Source organism: Acinonyx jubatus, chromosome D1 (assembly GCF_027475565.1).
Source record: "Acinonyx jubatus isolate Ajub_Pintada_27869175 chromosome D1, VMU_Ajub_asm_v1.0, whole genome shotgun sequence".
Lineage (NCBI taxonomy): Eukaryota > Metazoa > Chordata > Mammalia > Carnivora > Felidae > Acinonyx > Acinonyx jubatus.
Genome location: NC_069390.1, coordinates 96,812,482 through 96,831,284, shown reverse-complemented (window position 1 = coordinate 96,831,284; position 18,803 = coordinate 96,812,482). Strand labels below are relative to the sequence as shown.

General features: G+C 50.0%; 1 protein-coding gene across 9 annotated transcripts; it reads left to right on the top strand.

Annotated features, from left to right (window-relative positions):
• The first annotated feature begins 301 nt into the window (after positions 1 to 301).
• Positions 302 to 14,788, top strand: HINFP (histone H4 transcription factor). Of its 9 annotated transcripts, XR_008290626.1 has the most exons (13): positions 1,237 to 1,348; positions 1,762 to 1,799; positions 6,685 to 6,869; positions 8,997 to 9,226; positions 9,486 to 9,597; positions 9,767 to 9,919; positions 10,419 to 10,496; positions 10,584 to 10,704; positions 10,791 to 10,929; positions 11,022 to 11,146; positions 11,701 to 12,001; positions 12,847 to 13,557; positions 13,706 to 14,788. XR_008290626.1 is itself a non-coding variant. In XM_027036702.2 (12 exons), the coding sequence occupies exons 1-12, from the start codon at positions 1,259 to 1,261 to the stop codon at positions 12,886 to 12,888; spliced, it is 1,614 nt and encodes a 537-aa protein (XP_026892503.2). In that variant the 5' UTR covers positions 1,237 to 1,258; the 3' UTR covers positions 12,889 to 14,788. The 9 variants fall into 9 exon arrangements, 8 of the variants coding, with proteins under 8 accessions (XP_053059956.1, XP_026892502.1, XP_026892505.1 ...); XM_027036702.2 differs by having other exon boundaries at positions 12,847 to 14,788; XM_027036703.2 differs by lacking the exons at positions 12,847 to 13,557; positions 13,706 to 14,788 and adding an exon at positions 12,471 to 12,670 and having other exon boundaries at positions 1,238 to 1,348.
• Positions 14,789 to 18,803: the final 4,015 nt, after the last annotated feature.

Here is an 18,803-nt window from a genome sequence, read left to right as displayed (position 1 = left end):
AATGTAACAAAATAAATATCAACCCCAATGAACTTTATTTACTAAGGTACATTATTATTTAACAAATATGTCTTGAGCCCTTAATGTTTCAGCCACTAGACTAAGTGATGGAGTATGAAGGTGAAGAACACATACAATCCCTGCCCTCCCTTACTGGAAGACTTCTTGGAAAAAGAAGCATATTCACTGAGACCAGAAGAATGAGTAGGCGTTAGTCAAATACATGCCAGACTGGGGAGAAGGGAAAGACGGTACCAGGCAGAGGAAACAAGTACAGAGCAGAAAAAGTAAAAGGCAGCTAGGTGTGGTAGAGAAACCGAAAGTAACTCGGGGCGGGAGAACAGAAATAGAGGACTAGGACTCAAGACACCATCGAAGTACACAGGACTCAGATGCTGAAGGTTCTAGAAAGCCTCACTATAGTTTGGGCGGGGGGGGGGGGGCGGCGGTGTGTGCCCCAAGGCCACAGAATGCCTTTTAGCGTTTAAAGCAGGGTGGTGGTTTGATTAGGTCTCCGTGGGGAATGGCTTAGAGGAACACAAGAGTGCACGCAATGGAACCAGTTAGTGTAGACATCCGGGCTCGACGTCGTTAATAGACTAGACAGGGAGCGGAGAAGGACCCGGAGGAGGGGCAGAGGGGGCTGAATTCGAGAGCTCCGGCGTGTGTTTAAGGACGTAGAATTCAACTTGGAGGAGGGTCGCACGTGATGCACGAGAGAGAAATCAGGGATGACTACCGGGTTTCTGACTTGGAGTGGGTGGATAACATGGTTGCTTACTGAGCCAGGGAACAGGAGAGGTGGGGGGCGGGGGGAGAGAAGACGGCTCAGGAATGCCGATATTTAAGAAATCGGAGTAAGAGAACGAAGGATAGAGGTAGGACCCTAATTTGGGCCGGGCGGGGCTTACAGCCGCTCGCACCCAGCCTCACGCGCCGCCACCGCCGCCTCCTCCTACTCCCCCTCCCTGTGCTCGCGGGCAGCTTAACACGGTAACCCACGCGACGAAGGAGATGCCACTCGGGGCGCAGCTGGAGCCCCGCGCAGGCCCAGTGGGTGCCGAGCGCGGAGCCTGCGCAGTTGGGGGAAGTCGGGGCCTCGGGATCCTCGCCCGCACCTCGCCTGGAACCCAGCGGCTGCAGCAAAGCTGCCATCCCCGAAGCCCGCCGCTCCTTGCTCCCGCCCCTTCCGTATTTTGGTCGCGCACGGGTTCCGTCAGTCGTAGCGGCCATTGGCTGCTAGAGGTATCCGAGAGCGATGATTGGCTCTCGGTGGCCGTCGCTCAAGCGCCCTTCCGGAGATGGTCGGAGGTGGGAAGAGTTGGAGAGACCCGGGAGCGGAGGGGCGGTAAATTGGCTTCCGGCTTGCCTGGGCGACTTTGGGGACGCTCTGAGTAGGCTGCTCAAGCCAGGCTCTTCCCTAGTCACCTTGGCGAGGCTTCGTCTTGTAGCTCGGCCACGCCGGTCGGCCTGGCGCCTGCAGCGCCCCTGGCCCTTAGTCCCTAACCCCAACTCGAACCTCCCTGCTTTCTCGTGTGGGGCTTGGCTGCTGCTGAGACGTGGTCACCGCCATGCCTTAATGCGGGAAGCACTACGAGAAACCTGCGGGGCTGCCAGGAGGGTCTCCTTTCTTCTCTTCGAACTCTCCCGGTGTTTCAGGGGCCCGATCCCGGCCGCTCAGGACAAGTCTTCCCCGCTTCGCCTGTGCACTGGGATTTCTTTCTGTCCTGACCTCCCTCATCGGGTGCTTTGTTTTGGCAGTTGTCTTCACACGTCAGAGTCATCTCTTCGGCCAGATTGTGAGTCCTTAGGAGGTTCAGGACATCAGTCCTTTCTTTTCTTGACTATCGTTCAGGGTTAATTTGATGCCTTGCGTTAAAATATATACCCAAGTATTTGCTGGTTGTTTTCTTACTGTGACCCCTTATGAAAAGAAGTGTTGGGAATCCGTCGGGTTGTCCTTTTGTTGACCTTTTTGTAGAATTCTGCTTAGATCATCTCACCGTCAGAAGCAAGGATACAAATAGCTGACGCTTGTTGAGTTCTAGGGGTGTGTTATGCTAAGCATTTTAATCTACATTATCTAGTTTAGTCCATAAATCAATCCAGTGAGACAAGTTTAATGATTCCTCTGCTATATGGGAAACTGAGGCTTAAGTAACTTGCCTAGGGCCCCACAGCTAGTAAATGTTGGAGCTTTCTAACCAGTTTTGTTGACTCTAACATCAGCTGTGATAGTAGTATCCTGTTTTACATTTAGAGAAACAGGTTCAGAGAAGCTAGGTGATTTATCCAAAATAAAATAATAAGTCATAGATTCACGTAAACATTAAAAGAGCTTGTATTAGGATGTACTGGCCCTGAAGTTAGAACTGAACAGGGCACAGGCCAGGCTTTCTAGGAGCCCACAGTTTATTGGAGGAAACTGACAAAATAGCTACTTAATGAAACATGTTTGGGGTATTGTGTATACAGATATGAGGTCTGTGGAGAGGAAGGAATCAGACAAGGAGTGATAAGATGGCAGATGTAGAAAGGAAATGGAACCAAATTCCCTGGCTTTGAATTCTGTCTCCATCACTTCCTAGCTTGTGGCTTTGGGTAAATTATTTAACCTATCAGGGCCCATTTCCTCATTTGTGAAGTGGGATAATAGTGGTACTTCCCTCAATAGGTAGGTGGTTGTATTAGTGAGTTTTTATATACATAAGATTCTTAGAACAGTGCTTTGTCTACAGTAGGTACTTAATGTTACATTATTCTAGGCAGAGTAAAATCATTGAGACGGGGAACTTGAGCCCAGGTTTTCTGACAACTTGTCCATTGCCCTTGCCAGTATACAAGTTGCCTCACTTTGCTCACAGAAAGAGGAGTGGTGACCAGATTGTCACTGTCCCACTGTTCCCCAGGCTAGAAACAAGTAGGACACAGGCAAAGAAAGTAAAGGAAGCTGGGGGACGACAAAAGAGGAATTCAGGGGGGCGCCTCGGTGGCTCAGTCAGTTAAGTGTTTGACTTTGGCTCAGGTCATGATCTCACGGGTTTGTGAGTTTGAGCCCCACGTCGGGCTCTGTGTTGACAGCTCAGAGCCTGGAGCCTGCTTCTGATTCTGTGTCTCCCTCTCTCTCTGCCCCTTTCCCACTCGCTCTCTCTCTCAAAAATAAATTTAAAAAAAAAAAAAAAAAGAGGGATTTGGGGAGCTTTGCCTAAGGTTCAGGTCGTTCTCGATATCTAGATAACCCATCTCCTGGGTCTTGCCCACCAGTCAACAACAGGTGGGTGTGATGCGGTTTCTGCCCAGAAGCAGCTAAGATTGTCCCATTGGGTAAATGAGAATAGAACACATCAAATGACCATGAGTGACCATGGGCAGCATACAAATAGGGTCGAGATTTTCTGGCATTATTTATGCCAGACATAGAACCAAGAGGCAAGCATAACCTGAGGGGTGGGTAGTTTTGGAAAGCTTCCTGGAATGTGATCAGATGCTGACATTTATTGAGTGTCTGGGGAGTACAGAGCTCTGTGCTAATGTTGGGAATAGGCGATGAAGGGGTGATGGTCCCTGCCCTGAGAAGCTCCTAGTCTGGGGGAGACAGACCTTCCATTCCACTGTAGCAACACCATAATGAAGGTGTGCACAGTGCTGTGGGGACAGCAGGTAGATATTCCAGCTGCACCTGGATGAATTGGGAAAGAACTCATCAAGGAGGGGACATTGGGCTTGAAGGGTAGGGAGAAGTTTCTCAGGCAGAGAGCTTGAGGAGAACGTGATGTGTTTAAGATAAAGTTCATTGAATCAGAGAGGAAGAGGAACGAATGAACGGGAGAGGAAGCCAGAGCAGCATCATGGTGTAGAGGAGGAGGGTGTGATCTTTGGGTTAGAGTCTGGGCGCTCTCACTTTGAAATGAACTTTGGAAGAGAAGTTTCCACAGGGCTGACTCATGGTAGGCCCTCAAGAAGGGTTAGTTTCTTTACCGAGTTCCTGGAGAAGTAAGTTGAGGCCAGTTGAAGAGCTTTGCATGCGGTACTAGGTGGACTTGAATCCCGTAGGCAGAGAGTTAGAGGAGGTTTGGGATGTTGTGTCTGCCTTAGGAAGGTGTTCCCTACTTTTCCTACCCCAATGTTATAAAAACAGTGAACGTTTTATCCTGATAAGGTTCACTGTTAGTCTCGAGCAGCCCAGCAGCCCCATGGACATCCCAGAGTGTCCGAGGTGACTGGCTTCTCGGAGGAGGGGCAAAAGCCTTGGATTAAAAAGGGGTTTCTCTGATAAGCAGTTAGGTATAAGAGGTTCTTGAACTTGTAGTCATGAAGGATTTCACGTGTTTTGTTTTTTCTGTGGTTTTTTTTTTTTTCTTCTCCATGTGTAGTAAGTAAAGGCCTTTCCCAGAGTTCCCAGCTCTGTCAGGTAGACCAGTGCCTTGCTCCCTTCTAGGGCAGCGACAATCAGTTAACATCCGCCCAGAGGTGACACACCAGGCAGAGTCAAGGCCTCTTAGTGTCCTCTCTTGTCCCTGGACTTTTGCTTTCACTGTTGTCCTCTGTCATTCTGTTTCCTTTTAATGAGGGAAACTATTCTTTTATTGTTCCACAAACTGTGCTTCTGGAACTGCCTGCATCAGAACTGGGGTGCCGAGGTAAAAGGGCAGATTTCTAAGCTTAACCCCAGCCTACCTGAATCCGAATCTCTGGCAGGGTGGCTAGAGAACCCTGCAATTGAATTCATATTAAAGGTGGAGAACCTGCAGGTTCTTATTCAGCTTTCTTCAACAGGCATTTATTGTAGGCCTAAGCATGACTAGCACTGTAAATACCCAAGGTACGATATCAGCTAGACAGATAAGGCCTCTTTTGTTCAAATGGAATCTGTACTTGACCCTTGAACAACGTGGAGGTTGGGGTGCCAACCCTTACGCAATCAAAAATCCATGTATAACTTTTGACTCCCCCAAAGCTTAACTACTAATAGCTCTACTGTCGGTTAAGCATCTGGCTCTTGGTTTTGGCTCAGGTCATGATCTCACGGGTCATGAGTTTGAGCCCCGCATCGAGCTCTGTGCTGACAGTGCAGAGCCTGTCTCTCTTAATAATTAAATTATTCTCTCTCTTAATAAATTCTCTCTCTGTTAATAAATAAACTTAAAAAAATATTGTCTTATGTAAAAACAACAACACTGCACATATTACATGTGTTACTAACACTAGATGTCAAAAATGAAAAGATGACAGTCTGTACGTGTGTGTGTAAGTTTTGATAAATTTTAACTTAATAAAAATTTTTTTTAAGTAATCTCTACAACCAGTGTGGGGCTCAAACTCATGACCCCAAGATCAAGAATTATATGCTCCACTGACTGAGCCAGCCTGGTGCCCTGATAAATTTTAACTTTTTTAATAGATTTGTATATATTTTATGGTATTAAATAATGAAAGACTGGTGTCTACATATATTTTATGTGTTTGTGACCTACCTTTTTCTTATTTTTTTTAGAGACAGTGTGAGCAGGGGAGGGGCAGAGAGAGAGGGAGATAGAGAATATGAAGCAGGCTCCAGGCTCTGAGCTGTCAGCACAGAGCCTGATGTGGGGCTTAAACTCAAGAACCGCGAGATCATGACCTGAGCCAAAGTCAGACCCTTTACTGACTGAGCCACCCAGACACCCCTAATTTTTTAAAATATTTCTAGGCTACACAGTTCATTTGCAAAGTTTTTCAAATTGTTGCAAATATCCCAAAATTTTCCAATGTATTTGAAAAGTATTTTAAAAGTCTGCATATAAATTATAAATGGACCCGCACAGTTCAAATCTCTGTTCAAGGATTAAATAGACATTTTAGTTCAGAGAATGTCAGGGGAGTGGTGAGTAACCACTGGATAGATTAGGCAAAGGCTGATAGTATGGCAGTTTGAAAGTCTGGTGGGAATTTAGGACATGATGCAGTGAAAAATAAAGAGCTTCTGGGCTCATCTGTAAGCCGTGTGGAAAGAATATGGACTTTGGAGTCAGCCTGACCTGACCCTACCACACGAGTAGTGTGTGACCTTGAACAAACCAGTTAACCTCTCTGAGCCAGAGGTTCCTATTTGTAAATGAAGTCAAAAATAGTACTTACCTCATAGGGTGGTGTTGGTAATTCAGTGACATAATATAATATGCTTAGTATGATGCTTGACATACAGTTAAGTGTGAAATTAACAACAAAAGGTTTTGCTATCCCCGTTTTGAAGATGAGGATGTTCAGGAACAGAAGGGTTAAGTTACTTGGCCAGGGTCACACAGCTAGTAGGTGGCGGACACAGGAGTCTAGAGTTGAAGTCTCTTCCTTGTCCAGAGCCATCTCTTTGAACCTGTGCGTTGTTCTGCATCCCATTGGAATAATTAATTCCTTCTTGGCCAGTTGCTCTGAAGCTTCAAGAGAAATGGGCCTTTAAAGTTCTTAGCTCAGTGCCTGGCACACGCTCAATAATGTTAGTGTGTTTTTCCCTTCCCAAGAACGCCAGACAGCTTCCAGGGGTTTGAGGAACTGCTACTCCATCCTTATTGAAAAAGCACAGGGTTTCTCACAGGTCACGGGAGAAGGTGCCTGCTGCCGCCTCTAGGCAGCCTGTCAGTCCAGCCGTTCACCCCCTGGTGGCGTTTGGGTGGAATCCTTGCAGCTGTGGGTTTCTTTCCACTCTAGGGTGAAGGCCATGCCGCCCCCTGGGAAAGTTCCCCGAAAGGAGAATCTGGGGCTACAGTGTGAGTGGGGGTCCTGCTCCTTTGTGTGCTCAGCCATGGAGGAGTTCTGCGAGCATGTCACTCAGCACCTCCGGCAGCACCTGCACGCCTCCGGGGAGGAGGAGGATGAGGAGGAGGACCCACTTGGTAAGGGGGCAGGACAGGAGGGGGAAGGAGCTCAAGGAAGGTAGAACGTCTGACTTTCCTTTCCTAATTGTGCTTGTTTTGCTTATAAAAGCGTTGTAGATGGAAATGCAAACTGGCGCAGCCGCTCTGGAAAACGGTGTGGAGGTTCCTCAAAAAATTAAAATAGATCTACCCTGTGACCCAGCAATAGCACTGCTAGGAATTTACCCAAGGGATACAGGAGTACTGATGCATAGGGGCACTTGTACCCCAATGTTTATAGCAGCACTCTCAACAATAGCCAAATTATGGAAAGAGCCTAAATGTCCATCAAGTGATGAATGGATAAAGAAATTGTGGTTTATATACACAATGGAGTACTACTTGGCAATGAGAAAGAATGAAATATGGCCATTTGCAGCAACGTGGATGGAACTGGAGAGTGTTATGCTAAGTGAAATAGTCATACAGAGAAAGAGAGATACCATATGTTTTCACTCTTAATTGGATCCTGAGAAACTTAACAGAAGACCATGGGGGAGGGGAAGGGGAAAAAAAAGGGAGGGAGGCAAACCATAAGAGACTCTTAAAAACTGAGAATAAACTGAGGGTTGATGGGGGGTGGGAGGGAGGGGAAAGTGGGTGATGGACATTGAGGAGGGCACCTGTTGGGATGAGCGCTGGGTGTTTTATGGAAACCAATCTGACAATAAATTTCATATTAAAAAAAAAGCATTGTAGACTCATCATAGAAGATTCATTCAACAAGGAAATGTGGGACGAATCTGAATCCGCCAGCCTGCCATCAAAAGGCAATTAGTGACATTACTTTAGTGAATGTTCTTTTGACGTCTCTCTGCATGCAATAATAAATTAGATAAAGATGATTTTCTTTTTTAAAAAGGATCATATTATTATTATACAAGCTGTCGACAACCTGCTTTTGTGCTTCTCTGGTAATGCTTCTCAATTTTTTTTTTTTTTCCACTGCAACTACCAGATAGGCATGCATTTTACTTCCCAACCCCAGATAAAAAGTTAAAAAAAATACTTGAAACAATACTTGCTTTTATTAAATGTTCTCTCAAGTATTCTTATTCTTTTTCATTAAAAAAAAAAAAAATGGGGGAGAGTGCCTGGCCGGCCCAGTGGGTAGAGCGTGTGACTCTTGATCTCAGGGTCGTGAGTTCAAGCCCCACGTTGGGCCTGGAGCCTACTTAAAAAAATAAAAATTGGTTTGAGCCTCCCTAAGTTGATGTATTCAGTCACTAACAGGTCACAAAACAATTTTAAAAATTCTGTTCTACACAAAGTACAGAGGCAGCTCTCCTTCCCCAACCTCAGATTCTGTTTTAAGTCTAGTGACTATGAAGCATAAGTGATAGTTTCAGAAGTCAAACAGTACGTACACAAAAGAGAAATTAGGGGGTTATTATATATTTCAAAGTAGCTCCTTTTAAAAACAAGTAAGCCCCTGTAAAGCATTGAAAATGTGCTTTGAGAGAGATGCACGAGAGCCAGGCATTGGACTGCCGCAGCTGATGGCTTTCCCGGAGAGGGTGGATCTCGGGCAGAATTTGGAGGAAAGAAGGACCTGTGGTCCGACGGGAAGGAGTGAGGGGTGTCCCAGCTTGGGAGCCGGCAGCGCACGCCGGCCACACTGTGAGTTTGTGGCTCTGGACCTTGCACACACCCTTCCCTCTGCCTCGACCACACTTCCCCATCTAGCTCACAGATGCTCGCCCTTCGGATCTCAACGCAGCGACACTTCCGAGTCCTCCATGCCTACATCACATGGGCTCTGTTTAATTATGTTTCAGTAACCCGCAACCCCTGCCCCCTTCGTAGAACTCGGAGCTGGCTGCAGTTTTAGATTTATACGTGGGATTACTTAACTAACCTTTCCTCTCCCTGACTGAAAGCTATCGTGAGGGCAAGGACCGGGACTCTTTACTCATCAACCACCCCCCCGCCACCCCCCCAGTGCCTGGTGCACGATTGGTAGTTGTTAAATGCTGGTATTTGCCGAATGAACTGTGGTAATTCGGTCAGAGTGCAGCCTGCTCGCTCGCTGCTAAGTGTCACAGGTAGAAGGAGAGCTGAGCTTTGGAAGGTATCAGACTTTTCCCCCTAAACCCCTTTCTGCAGAAGAAGAATTCTCCTGCTTGTGGCAGGAGTGTGGCTTTTGCTCTATGGACAGTTCTGCTGACCTCATCCGCCACGTCTACTTCCACTGCTACCACACCAAGCTGAAGCAGTGGGGGCTGCAGGCTCTGCAGAGCCAGGCCGACCTCAGCCCCTGCATCCTGGACTTCCAGAGCCGCAACATCATCCCTGACATCCCTGACCACTTCCTGTGTCTGTGGGAGCACTGTGAGGTCAGCGGGCAGTGCTGGGCGTAGGGGTGGAAGGAAGTTGGGGATCTTAGCTCAAGATGCCTTGACCCTCTCAGGGATGCCCTGCGTCTGCCAGGTTCCTGCTACTATGTCATTTCATTTCCGGGTGGCCCCCATGCTCAAACTTTCTCAGGCCCACCAAGTTAGTTTGAGAGAGCGCCAAGAAACCCCCTTTAGGCACGTCGGTGTAAAAGTCCCTCTAGCCACCCTCGGTCCTAACCCCAAGTTGCCCCTGGCACAGAGTTCCTTCGACAACCCCGAGTGGTTCTATCGGCACGTGGAAGCACACAGCCTGTGCTGTGAATACCAAGCGGTCGGCAAAGACAACCAGGTGGTGCTGTGTGGCTGGAAAGGTAGGGCCACTCCTTAACGTCTTGTCCTTAAAGAATCCCTGGGGGTGGTAAGGGGTTGGGGCGGCGGGGTATGGGACCAGTCCCCCAGGGTAAGGTCGGCTGCTGGCCGGAGACTTGATGTCAGAACTGCCTCTGGGCGTTTGAGCCTGACTGGGGCTTTCCTTCCCAGGCTGTACCTGCACCTTCAAGGACTGCCGTAAGCTTCGAGAGCACCTCCGCAGCCACACCCAGGAGAAGGTGGTGGCCTGCCCCACCTGCGGGGGCATGTTTGCCAACAACACCAAGTTCTTAGATCACATCCGTCGCCAGACCGCGTTGGATCGTAAGCAATCAGAGAAGAAGGGGAGTGGGTGCAGGCCGTCCTTGCGGTGGGGGTAAGGGGCATGTTCCCAGGAGAGGGGGCCACCGAAGGCATCTGCAGCCTGGCTACATCTACCTCTAGGACTCAGTCACCTGCCACAGTGTGACAGGAGAGTCATTAGGTGCTCTTACTGTTCAGTGCTTACTGTGTGCCGCATCTCTTCCCAGTGAATCCTCGCAACCCCATGAGGTATGCTGTTCCTCCCCCTTTCTGCAGGTGAAGAAACCGAGGGCCAGGTTAACTCACTTACCTGAGGTCGCACAGCTAGTTAGGGGTCAAGCAGGGATTCTCATTCAGGTTCTCGACTGCAAGCACCTTGCTCTTTCCATGGTCTGTGTCCATCCCTGGTTCCTGAGCTCCCCCTTTCTTGGGTGGTTCTTCTCTCCCGGGCTTGCTCTCCTGTCTGTGCCTCTCTGCCATCCTCCGCAGCCCAGGCTCTCTTCTGCCTGCCCCACTGTAGAGCAACGCTTCCAGTGCTCTCACTGTTCCAAGAGATTTGCCACGGAGCGGCTGTTGCGGGACCATATGCGTAACCATGGTGAGCGGCCGGCGCCCCCAACCTCCTTGCCCACCCTCCAGGTATCCGCTAGGCCCCCGATCACAGCCTCCTCTCTGCTCCTCTCAGTGAATCACTATAAGTGTCCTCTGTGTGATATGACCTGCCCGCTGCCATCGTCCCTCCGAAACCACATGCGCTTTCGCCACAGCGAGGACCGGCCTTTTAAGTGTGACTGTTGTGAATACAGGTAAGGGGAACCAGGGGCCAGAAATGGGAGAACCCGAGGTCCAGGGTCCCCCGTGCCTTCCCACCGCTCCTGACCTCTCCTGGCAGCTGCAAGAATCTGATTGACCTGCGGAAGCACCTGGACACCCATAGCAAGGAGCCAGCCTACAGGTGTGACTTCGAGAGCTGCGGCTTCAGCGCACGATCCCTCTGCTCTATCAAGTCTCACTACCGAAAAGTGCATGAGGTGAGTTGGGCGGTCGGTGGGAGAGGGCAAGTGCAGGTGTGGGGGAGCCCAGGATGCAGAGCTGGCCTCACTCTCCCTCCCCTCCCCATCAGGGAGACTCAGAGCCGAGATACAAATGTCACGTATGTGACAAATGCTTCACGAGGGGCAACAACCTCACCGTGCACCTTCGAGAGAAGCACCAGTTCAAGTGGCCCTCAGGGCACCCCCGTTTTCGGTATGTCTCTGAACCCTGCCCCGTAGGTTCGCAGACCTTCCCCCCCCACCCCCCGATAACCTTTTCAACAAGTTAACCTTGAATTTGAGGATAATTGGATGTCCACCGTCTCCGTTGAGGTTCGGGGAACCCTGAGAATCAGTGGTGGAGCAAAGATGAGTTTTGTGACCTTTGAATGGAAGGCACAGTGCCAAAGCCCTACAGCCAGAACTGGAGCCTAAGGGCCCTCATCCGTAGCCCCAAGGCCATCTCCTGAATCCTGTGACACTCCCACCCTCCAACACAGATCATTTCTTTTTCCCCCTCTGCACCCCCTCCCTCCCTCCCTTCCTCTCAAGTTTCTACATCAAATTTTCCATTTCGAGTAATGCTCCCTCCCTCTTGTCATTTCTTCTGCGTATTCCAGTAAAGACCCCTCTTGGTCTCCAACTCCTATCACTTAACATCCCAGGGCTTCTCCCATCCCTCGTGTTTGTCCCGTAGCTTGCCGGTCTCTGGACATTTCTGCGTCCCCCTGTGCATGTTTGCTGCCCCCCATGCTCCCGCTTCCCCAGGTACAAGGAGCATGAAGATGGCTACATGCGGCTGCAGCTGGTTCGCTATGAGAGTGTGGAGCTGACACAGCAGCTGCTGCGGCAGCCGCAGGATGGATTGGACCCGGGAGCATCGCTGAGTGAGAGCAGCCTGCAGGGCATCATTCTCGAAGCAGTGCCAGGGGACCCGGGACCCCAGGAAGAGGCCGAAGAGGAAGAGGAGGGTGGGAGCGGTGACGGCACGGCCCTCTCAGCCTCTCAGGACACTCCCAGCCCCGTCATCCATGTGGTGAACCAGACCAACGCCCAGGGCGAGCAAGAGGTTGTCTACTATGTGCTGTCCGAGGCCCCGGGAGAGCCCCCCCCAGCCCCCGAGCCCCCCTCAGGGAACGTCATGGAAAAGCTTCAGGGAATAGCTGAGGAGCCACAAGTCCAGATGGTGTGAGGGCTGCAGAGCCTGACCATTCCTACCCCAGACCCTGGCGTGTGAGCCAGGCTGGTGGCAGTGCCCCTAGTGGGCAGCCCCTGCCAACGGATGCCTTTAAGGGTGATGCCAAGAGCTGTGTGGTGCACTCTGGACCCGGCTTGCGTCATTCAGCGCATCCAAAGGACTTCCTTTTCTGCCAGACGGCGCTTTGTGGGGATCTGAGAAGTTTGGGTTCCTTGAGGGGGATGCGCTGGTTGTGTGTGTCCTTGTAGAGGGGCTGGTATCAGGCTTACCCATAACCCCCTAGTCACTCTGAAACAGTGAGTAAAAGCCCCCGTCAACTCGCACCCATTCCCGTCCTTAGGTCCAGGGGTGACACATAACCGGTTCCTGCGAGGGCCTTTTCCTTACAACCAGCCAAGGCAGCATGAACCAGGCAGCCATCTCCCTCTAAAGGGCTCCTGCGATCGCAAGGACTTTCATGGTTACCCTCAGGGATGGGATTGGAGGCACTGAGTGTGTGTGTAACGGTTGTTTTGGTAATAAAAGAAACACGGGCTCTTACTCATGTCTTCCTTATGCTTGGTGGCTCTCAACCAGATAGGAGATGCAGCTGCCCAGAAGAGGAGTTGACTCATTAGGCTTGTTCTCCTTTTAGTGACTGGGGTTTGTTTTTGTTTGTATCTTTACTCTTGCTCCCCCCCCTCCCCCCTTGGTGAAACTTCTCCATTTCTTCTCAGAGCATCTGCTGTCTCCATGGAGGTCTCAGGCGTAGGCTGTGAGCGGGCAGTAGGAACACTCCCTCTAGAATGCACGATCGGCTGGGAGACAGGAAGGTAGGGCACCTGGCCACGGCCATCCCGTCTGAGTCCTGGTTAGAATCCAGTGTCTCTGGGGCAGGGTCTCTACCTGTGGAGCTGAGGAGGAAGCTGGGACGGGTGGTGGATTTGGAGGCCCTAGGGAATGGCAGGTACTGTAGGTTTAAAGACCAGATTAGAAAATTGTGTCTGAATGTACAGTTTTCTGGGGAAAGGGTCTGTTTTTCACTAGATTCTCAAAGAGGTTGAAACCCTCCAAAAAGAAGAACCATTTCGCTTGGCCTGTCTAGTCACTTCTGGGCACCCTGTGTCCATTCTTGGGGTCGCTGCCACTCTTGAGGTCAAGGGAATACTCTCAGGGGTATTCGTGGGCAGAAAGCTGCCCACAAAAGATTTCTGCACCTTTTTGAGAGGACCGAACTTAACTCTTACCACAAAAACAGCATGTGCCTGTTGCAGGAAGAATTTAGGAAAGAACAAGCTTTTCGTTAATTCCAGCCGCCGTTTACTGAGTTCCTTCTATAGTCCGGGCACCGTGGCAGGTGGTAAAGATACAGTAAATGATGAGTAAAACCCAGAGATGAGTGAAACTCTCTGCCCTGAAGAGACTTGGAGTACAGAGACAAGACCAAAGTAAGTGGAGGGTTGGAAGCCTACCAGAGTTCACTGAGGAGGCTCAGAGGAGGAGGAGACCGCATTACGTGGGTGAGGGATCAGGAAAGGCTTCATCAAGGAAGTGATTAGAGCTACAAGGTACAAAGAGGTGGACACATTGTTCCAGGTAGAGGAAACCAGGTCTCTACACCTGAAGGAGGACTCCGTGGCCTGCAGCACAGGGCAGTACACCACGGGGAGAGACGAGACCAGGAAGGAAGGCCGGGCCGCCCAAAAGGATCCACGTGAGGTTTTAGGACGGTGATTCTGCCAGTGATGAGGAACACAGATTGGAACAGTGAGAAGTTAGGGGGCTGCTGGGAAGAATTCAGACAAGAAACAATGAGGGCTTTAAGGTTATGCCCGTGTGGATGTTCACGTTGCCTCTACGAGAGCACCTTCGAGGAAATGGCAGTGTGGAGAAGAGAGGAAATGTGAATGAAAAATGTGCTCAAGCAAGGCCATCTCATTCCCAGGCTCACTCCTCTAGGGTCTTGTACTGATTTTGCCACCCACGCCCTGTCCTTCCCCTAAACAAGTATAATCCACTAACCCCAGCAGGCCTTCAGTTCGTTGAAGACAAGCGAGGTTTCTTTGGGCTAAGTACCCTCAGTTTCTTCTATATCTTCTCACGTCACTTAATTTGGGGCCCCTTCCACCCCACCTCCTCCGGGCCTGTGTTTTTGGTGGTTACACATTGTGAAGCCACTGTCCTCTAGTAGAACCCCTGTCTTTACATACTTTGTGCTGCCCAAACCATGCTCCTTCCAAGGTATGCACTTGTTACCTTGGTCTTAACAGCAGGCCCTCCTGTTTATCCTTATTAAATTTTGTCTTGTGAGATTGGCACCTGTCCCCAAGAGGTGGATTAAAAGGTTGAATAAAACAGGGCCAAAGACAAACCCCAAAGGCAAGTCCTTAGAGACCTTTCTCCTAACCATGACCAGATGAAGACTTTAAAGACTCCAAACCTTGAAAACACACTGTGGTGCCCCACTTTCCATATACGATTCAAATACAGTGGATCCTTGAACAATGCGGGGGGTGGGGGCGCCGACTCCCCCCACGTAATTGAAAATCCATGTGTAACTTTTGACTCCCCTAAAACTTAACTGGCGATAGCCTGCCGTTAGCCAGAAGCCTCATCAATAACGTAAGAAGTTGATTAACACGTTTTGTATATGTATTATATGCTGTGTATTCTTACAATAAAATAAGCTAACAAAAAAAAATTTTTTTTAACGTTTTTATTTATTTTCGAGACAGAGAGAGACAGAGCATGAGCAGGGGAGGGGCAGAGCGAGAGGGAGACACAGAATCCGAAGCGGGCTCCAGGCTCCGAGCTGTCAGCACGGAGCCCGACGCGGGCTCGAACCCACGGACCGTGAGATCATGACCTGAGCCGAAGTCAGATGCTCAACCGACTGAGCCACCCAGGCACCCCCTTGCTGGTGCTCTAAGCAGTGGCTCAGGCTGCCCCCTCCAGCATCCCTGATGCCGTCCTTTCCTCAGTTGAGCAGTGTCTTGAGGATCAAGCCAATCCCTTATGTAAAGTACCTCCCTTACCAGTCTTGACAGTTACACCCACACCAGATCTCATGCTCTGTACCATGGGGACAGTGGAAGAGGTTCTGGCTTGCTACTGCGTGAATCCAGTTCTTCGGGGGAAGGGGATTCTGGGCTCAGCATGCATAGGTTAGAAAGCACCGGAGCTAGCATGAGGGGTTATTGAATCGAAGCAACTAGAGCCCTATGGAAGGATATCAGAGGCTGGGGCTGGATCAGCGCAGGACTTTGGAGGTAGGGCGATGACACTGCTAACTTGATTACCTTAGGGTTTCATCCAGAGTCAGCCCATACGTCAGACATCATGGTGTCTGAAGATTAAGGAGACAGCCTACCTTACTGTCCCTTAAAGAGTGGGGGTACAAAGAGAAGGCAGGCGGCCCAGGAGTGTGGAAGCGAATGCTTCTTTTCTCTTACTTGGGGCAAGTCCACAGTCTTCAGAGAAGAGCCCAGGAGAGCTGACTAAGGTATAGAAGAGAAATGTTTCCCCAAGATGAGGGGAGGGAGGAATGGTCATGGGGAATCAGGTCATTTCCGTAAGGTTACGACCTATCGAATATAGGTATAGTGAATGGTAGATGGATGGATGAATTTTGCTCAAGGGCAGGAATCCCATGATGCACTTTGGGAATAAGGAGCACAGCCGTCCTGTTCAACAGCAGGAGTTGAGGCTGAGAGGCAAGGTTGGTGGATGCTGGCAACTCTTCACGCTTGATAGCTTGCATTTCTTGACCGGGCAAGGAATGGAGAGGACAAGTAGATAAATGACACTTGGGGAAGGAATGGAGACACCCCTTTTGAGCAAGGGAAGGAGGGATGAATGGGAGGGGTGAGAAAGCTTTCACATCTGGTTGTCTCTATTTCCTTGAGGAAGTAGGAATTAAAGTTTTGAGGAGAGTGATAAGAATCGCTATTAAAGGATAAAAGAGTGAGATCAGCTGATGGTCGAAGGCCAAGATCAGGCACTGGCAAATTCACCACAACCAGGTACTTTTTTGTAGCAGATACCAGCACCCCTGGAGCAAAAGCAGAAGACAGACCGCTGGGTTGACCCACAGCCAGGACGTGGATGGTGTCGGGCCAAGGAACAGGGTAATTAGAGCAGCTGGAGAAGACTGGACAGGGAGCCCCTGAGAGACCAGAAGGTAGTGGTTAGGATCAAAGCACTGGAGGTTTCAGGGCACCTGGCTGGCTCAGTCGATAAAGCATGCAACTCTTGATCTCAGGGTCATGAGTTCAAGCCCCATGTTGGGCATAGAGCTTACTTAAAAAAAAAAAAAGCCAAAAAACAAAGCATTAGAGGTTCCGATGAGGCTTCTGAAGATTAGAGGGCAGAGGGGAATGCTTGTGGTCAGAAAGGGGACATTTTTAAATGGAACTATTCAGAGTCCACAGTACATCTAAAAGAAGTAGGCTGCTGTGAGGCGCCTGGGTAGCTCAGTTGGTTGGGTGACCGACTTCGGCTCAGGTCATGATCTTGCAGTTTGTGAGTTCGAGCCCCGCGTCGGGCTCTGTGCTGACAGCTCGGAGCCTGGAGCCTGCTTCGGATTCTGTGTCTCCCCCCTCTCTCTATCCCTCCCCTGCTCACACTCTGTGTCTGTCTCTCAATAATAAATAAACGTTGAAAGAAAGAAAGAAAGAAAGAAAGAAAGAAAGAAAGAAAGAAAGGAAGAAAGGAAGGAAGGAAGAAGGCTGCAGAGTGGAGACATGTCACAGGAGTGGAAGAGTCCAAAGGAAACACCTACCTGCAGAGGCCTTTGTGCCCCCTCCAGTGGAGTGGGTCCTGTCTCACAAGGGGAACCGATGCCAGAGAACCACTAGGTGATACCCGCTGAAGGCTGGTTCCATGCAGAGGACACACATAACCAAGAGGTGTGGTGGAGGTTCAAGTTGTAAGGGAAGAAATGAGCTGAGACTAAGAGGAGGGGGGTGTGTGGGATCAGAAGGAAAAAGAGAGACTCTTGGGTAGTGACCCTTGACATTTTGCAGCTTTGGAGGTCCCCTCATTTTCTTCTTAGCAAAAGGGAGTGGTACAACATAGCAGGGGAGAGATGAGAGGTATGTGTTACACTTTAAAAAAATATTTACTTTTGAGACCGAAAGCGAGGGGGCATGCAGAGAGAGAGGGGGACAGAGGATCTGGAGTGGGCTCCATGCTGATAGGCGAGAGCCGAGAGTCAAGAGCCTGACGCAGGGATCGGGGCTTGACCGATGCGGGTCTCAAGGGGTCTTGGGGCTTGAACTCTGAGACCATGACCTGAGCCAGTCTGACGCTTAACTGACTGACCCCTTACTTACTACGCTTTTTTTTTTAAGTTTATTTATTTATTTTGAGAGAGAGAGAGAAGCAGAGCACGTGAATGGGGGTGAGGCAGAGAAAGAGGGAGGGAGAGAGAATCCCAAGCAGGCCCATGCTGTCAGTGCAGAGCCCCACACGGGGCTTGAACTCAGGACTGGTACGATCATGACCTGATCGGAAGTCAGACGTTTAGCCAACTCAGCCACGCAAGTCCCCCTGTATTTTTATAGTTTTAAAAGAATAAAGATCTTTTAGAAAGCAACAGCAGGGGCTCTGCCTCGCAGGCACCCCCCTCCACCGTCCAGATTCGAGCCAACGCCCATCTTTGCTTCCTGCCTTGGGTAGGGGAGGGCTAGGGTCGGCCTCCCTCTTAATCCACCCGTCATTCCCAGTCCTGAGCTGCATTTCCCCCAGTGGCCAGCAGAGGGTCCTTCTATTGATAAATACATTTTAAAACCATTCTTGCCGAAGAGGAGAGACTAGTGCCGTGGGCAAAGGAGGCCCCGCGGATGAGTGGCCTGGGGCGGTAGGAACAGAGCTGAGTTGGTTCCAGAGTCCCCAGTCCAGTTCCTCCCCCGGTCCCATAGGACACTGCTACCCCCCTTTTGCCATAGGTACATAAAGCTCCTTACCAACTGCTTCTCCCACAAATCCCTGCCCAGAGCACCCGTCTGCTAGATTAACTCCTGGCACGAAGCTGAGACAGGAGTTTTCTGCTTCTACCCTGTTCCTCGTAAGCCAATTATCATCAACCCTTACCTTTCTGGGTCTAAGGAGCCTGCCCTGTTTGGAGGCTCCCTCTTGGGACGGGGGGAAGGGTCTGGGATGGGAATTGGGGAGGTCTCAGAGAAAGAAAAGGATCAGTCTCAGGGAATGGAGGAGGACTATTTGGGGAAGAGGGAGCAGGTCCACTCAGGGAAAGTCCTTGGTAGGTGATAGGGGGATTGTTCTGGGAATGATGAGGTCTGGACTGAGGAATGAAGGGTCTCTTGAGCAATGGTTCTCAAAGTGTGGTCTCTAGACTAGCAGTATCAGCATCACCTAGGGACTTAGTAGAGATGCCAATTCTCTGGCCCCACTGCGGATGCTGAGTCAGAAAGTCTGGGGGTAGGGCTAACAATTTGTTTTAACAAGCCCGCCAGATGATTCTGACATGGATCCCTGGAGCCATCACGTCAACTCATACTTGTGCTTGACATTTCTGAGCGTCAGTTTCCTTATCTGAAACACAGGAGGATAATATTGACCTCATAAAATTGTCATGAGGACTGGTTAGACCATTCAGGCAGTTGATAGCTATTGAGTACTTTCTGTGTCCAAGTTCTAGGAATCCAGGGGAGAAAGTTACAGACCTAGCTCT

Bases quoted from the DNA above. Each gene is read 5' to 3' on its own strand.
- HINFP (XM_015082067.3), top strand. From the start codon at position 1,259: ATGATTGGCTCTCGGTGGCCGTCGCTCAAGCGCCCTTCCGGAGATGGT. The intron at 6,870-8,996 runs GTAAGGGGGCAG...CCCTTTCTGCAG, and splicing joins TGAGGAGGAGGACCCACTTG to AAGAAGAATTCTCCTGCTTG. The intron at 9,598-9,766 runs GTAGGGCCACTC...TTTCCTTCCCAG, and splicing joins GGTGCTGTGTGGCTGGAAAG to GCTGTACCTGCACCTTCAAG.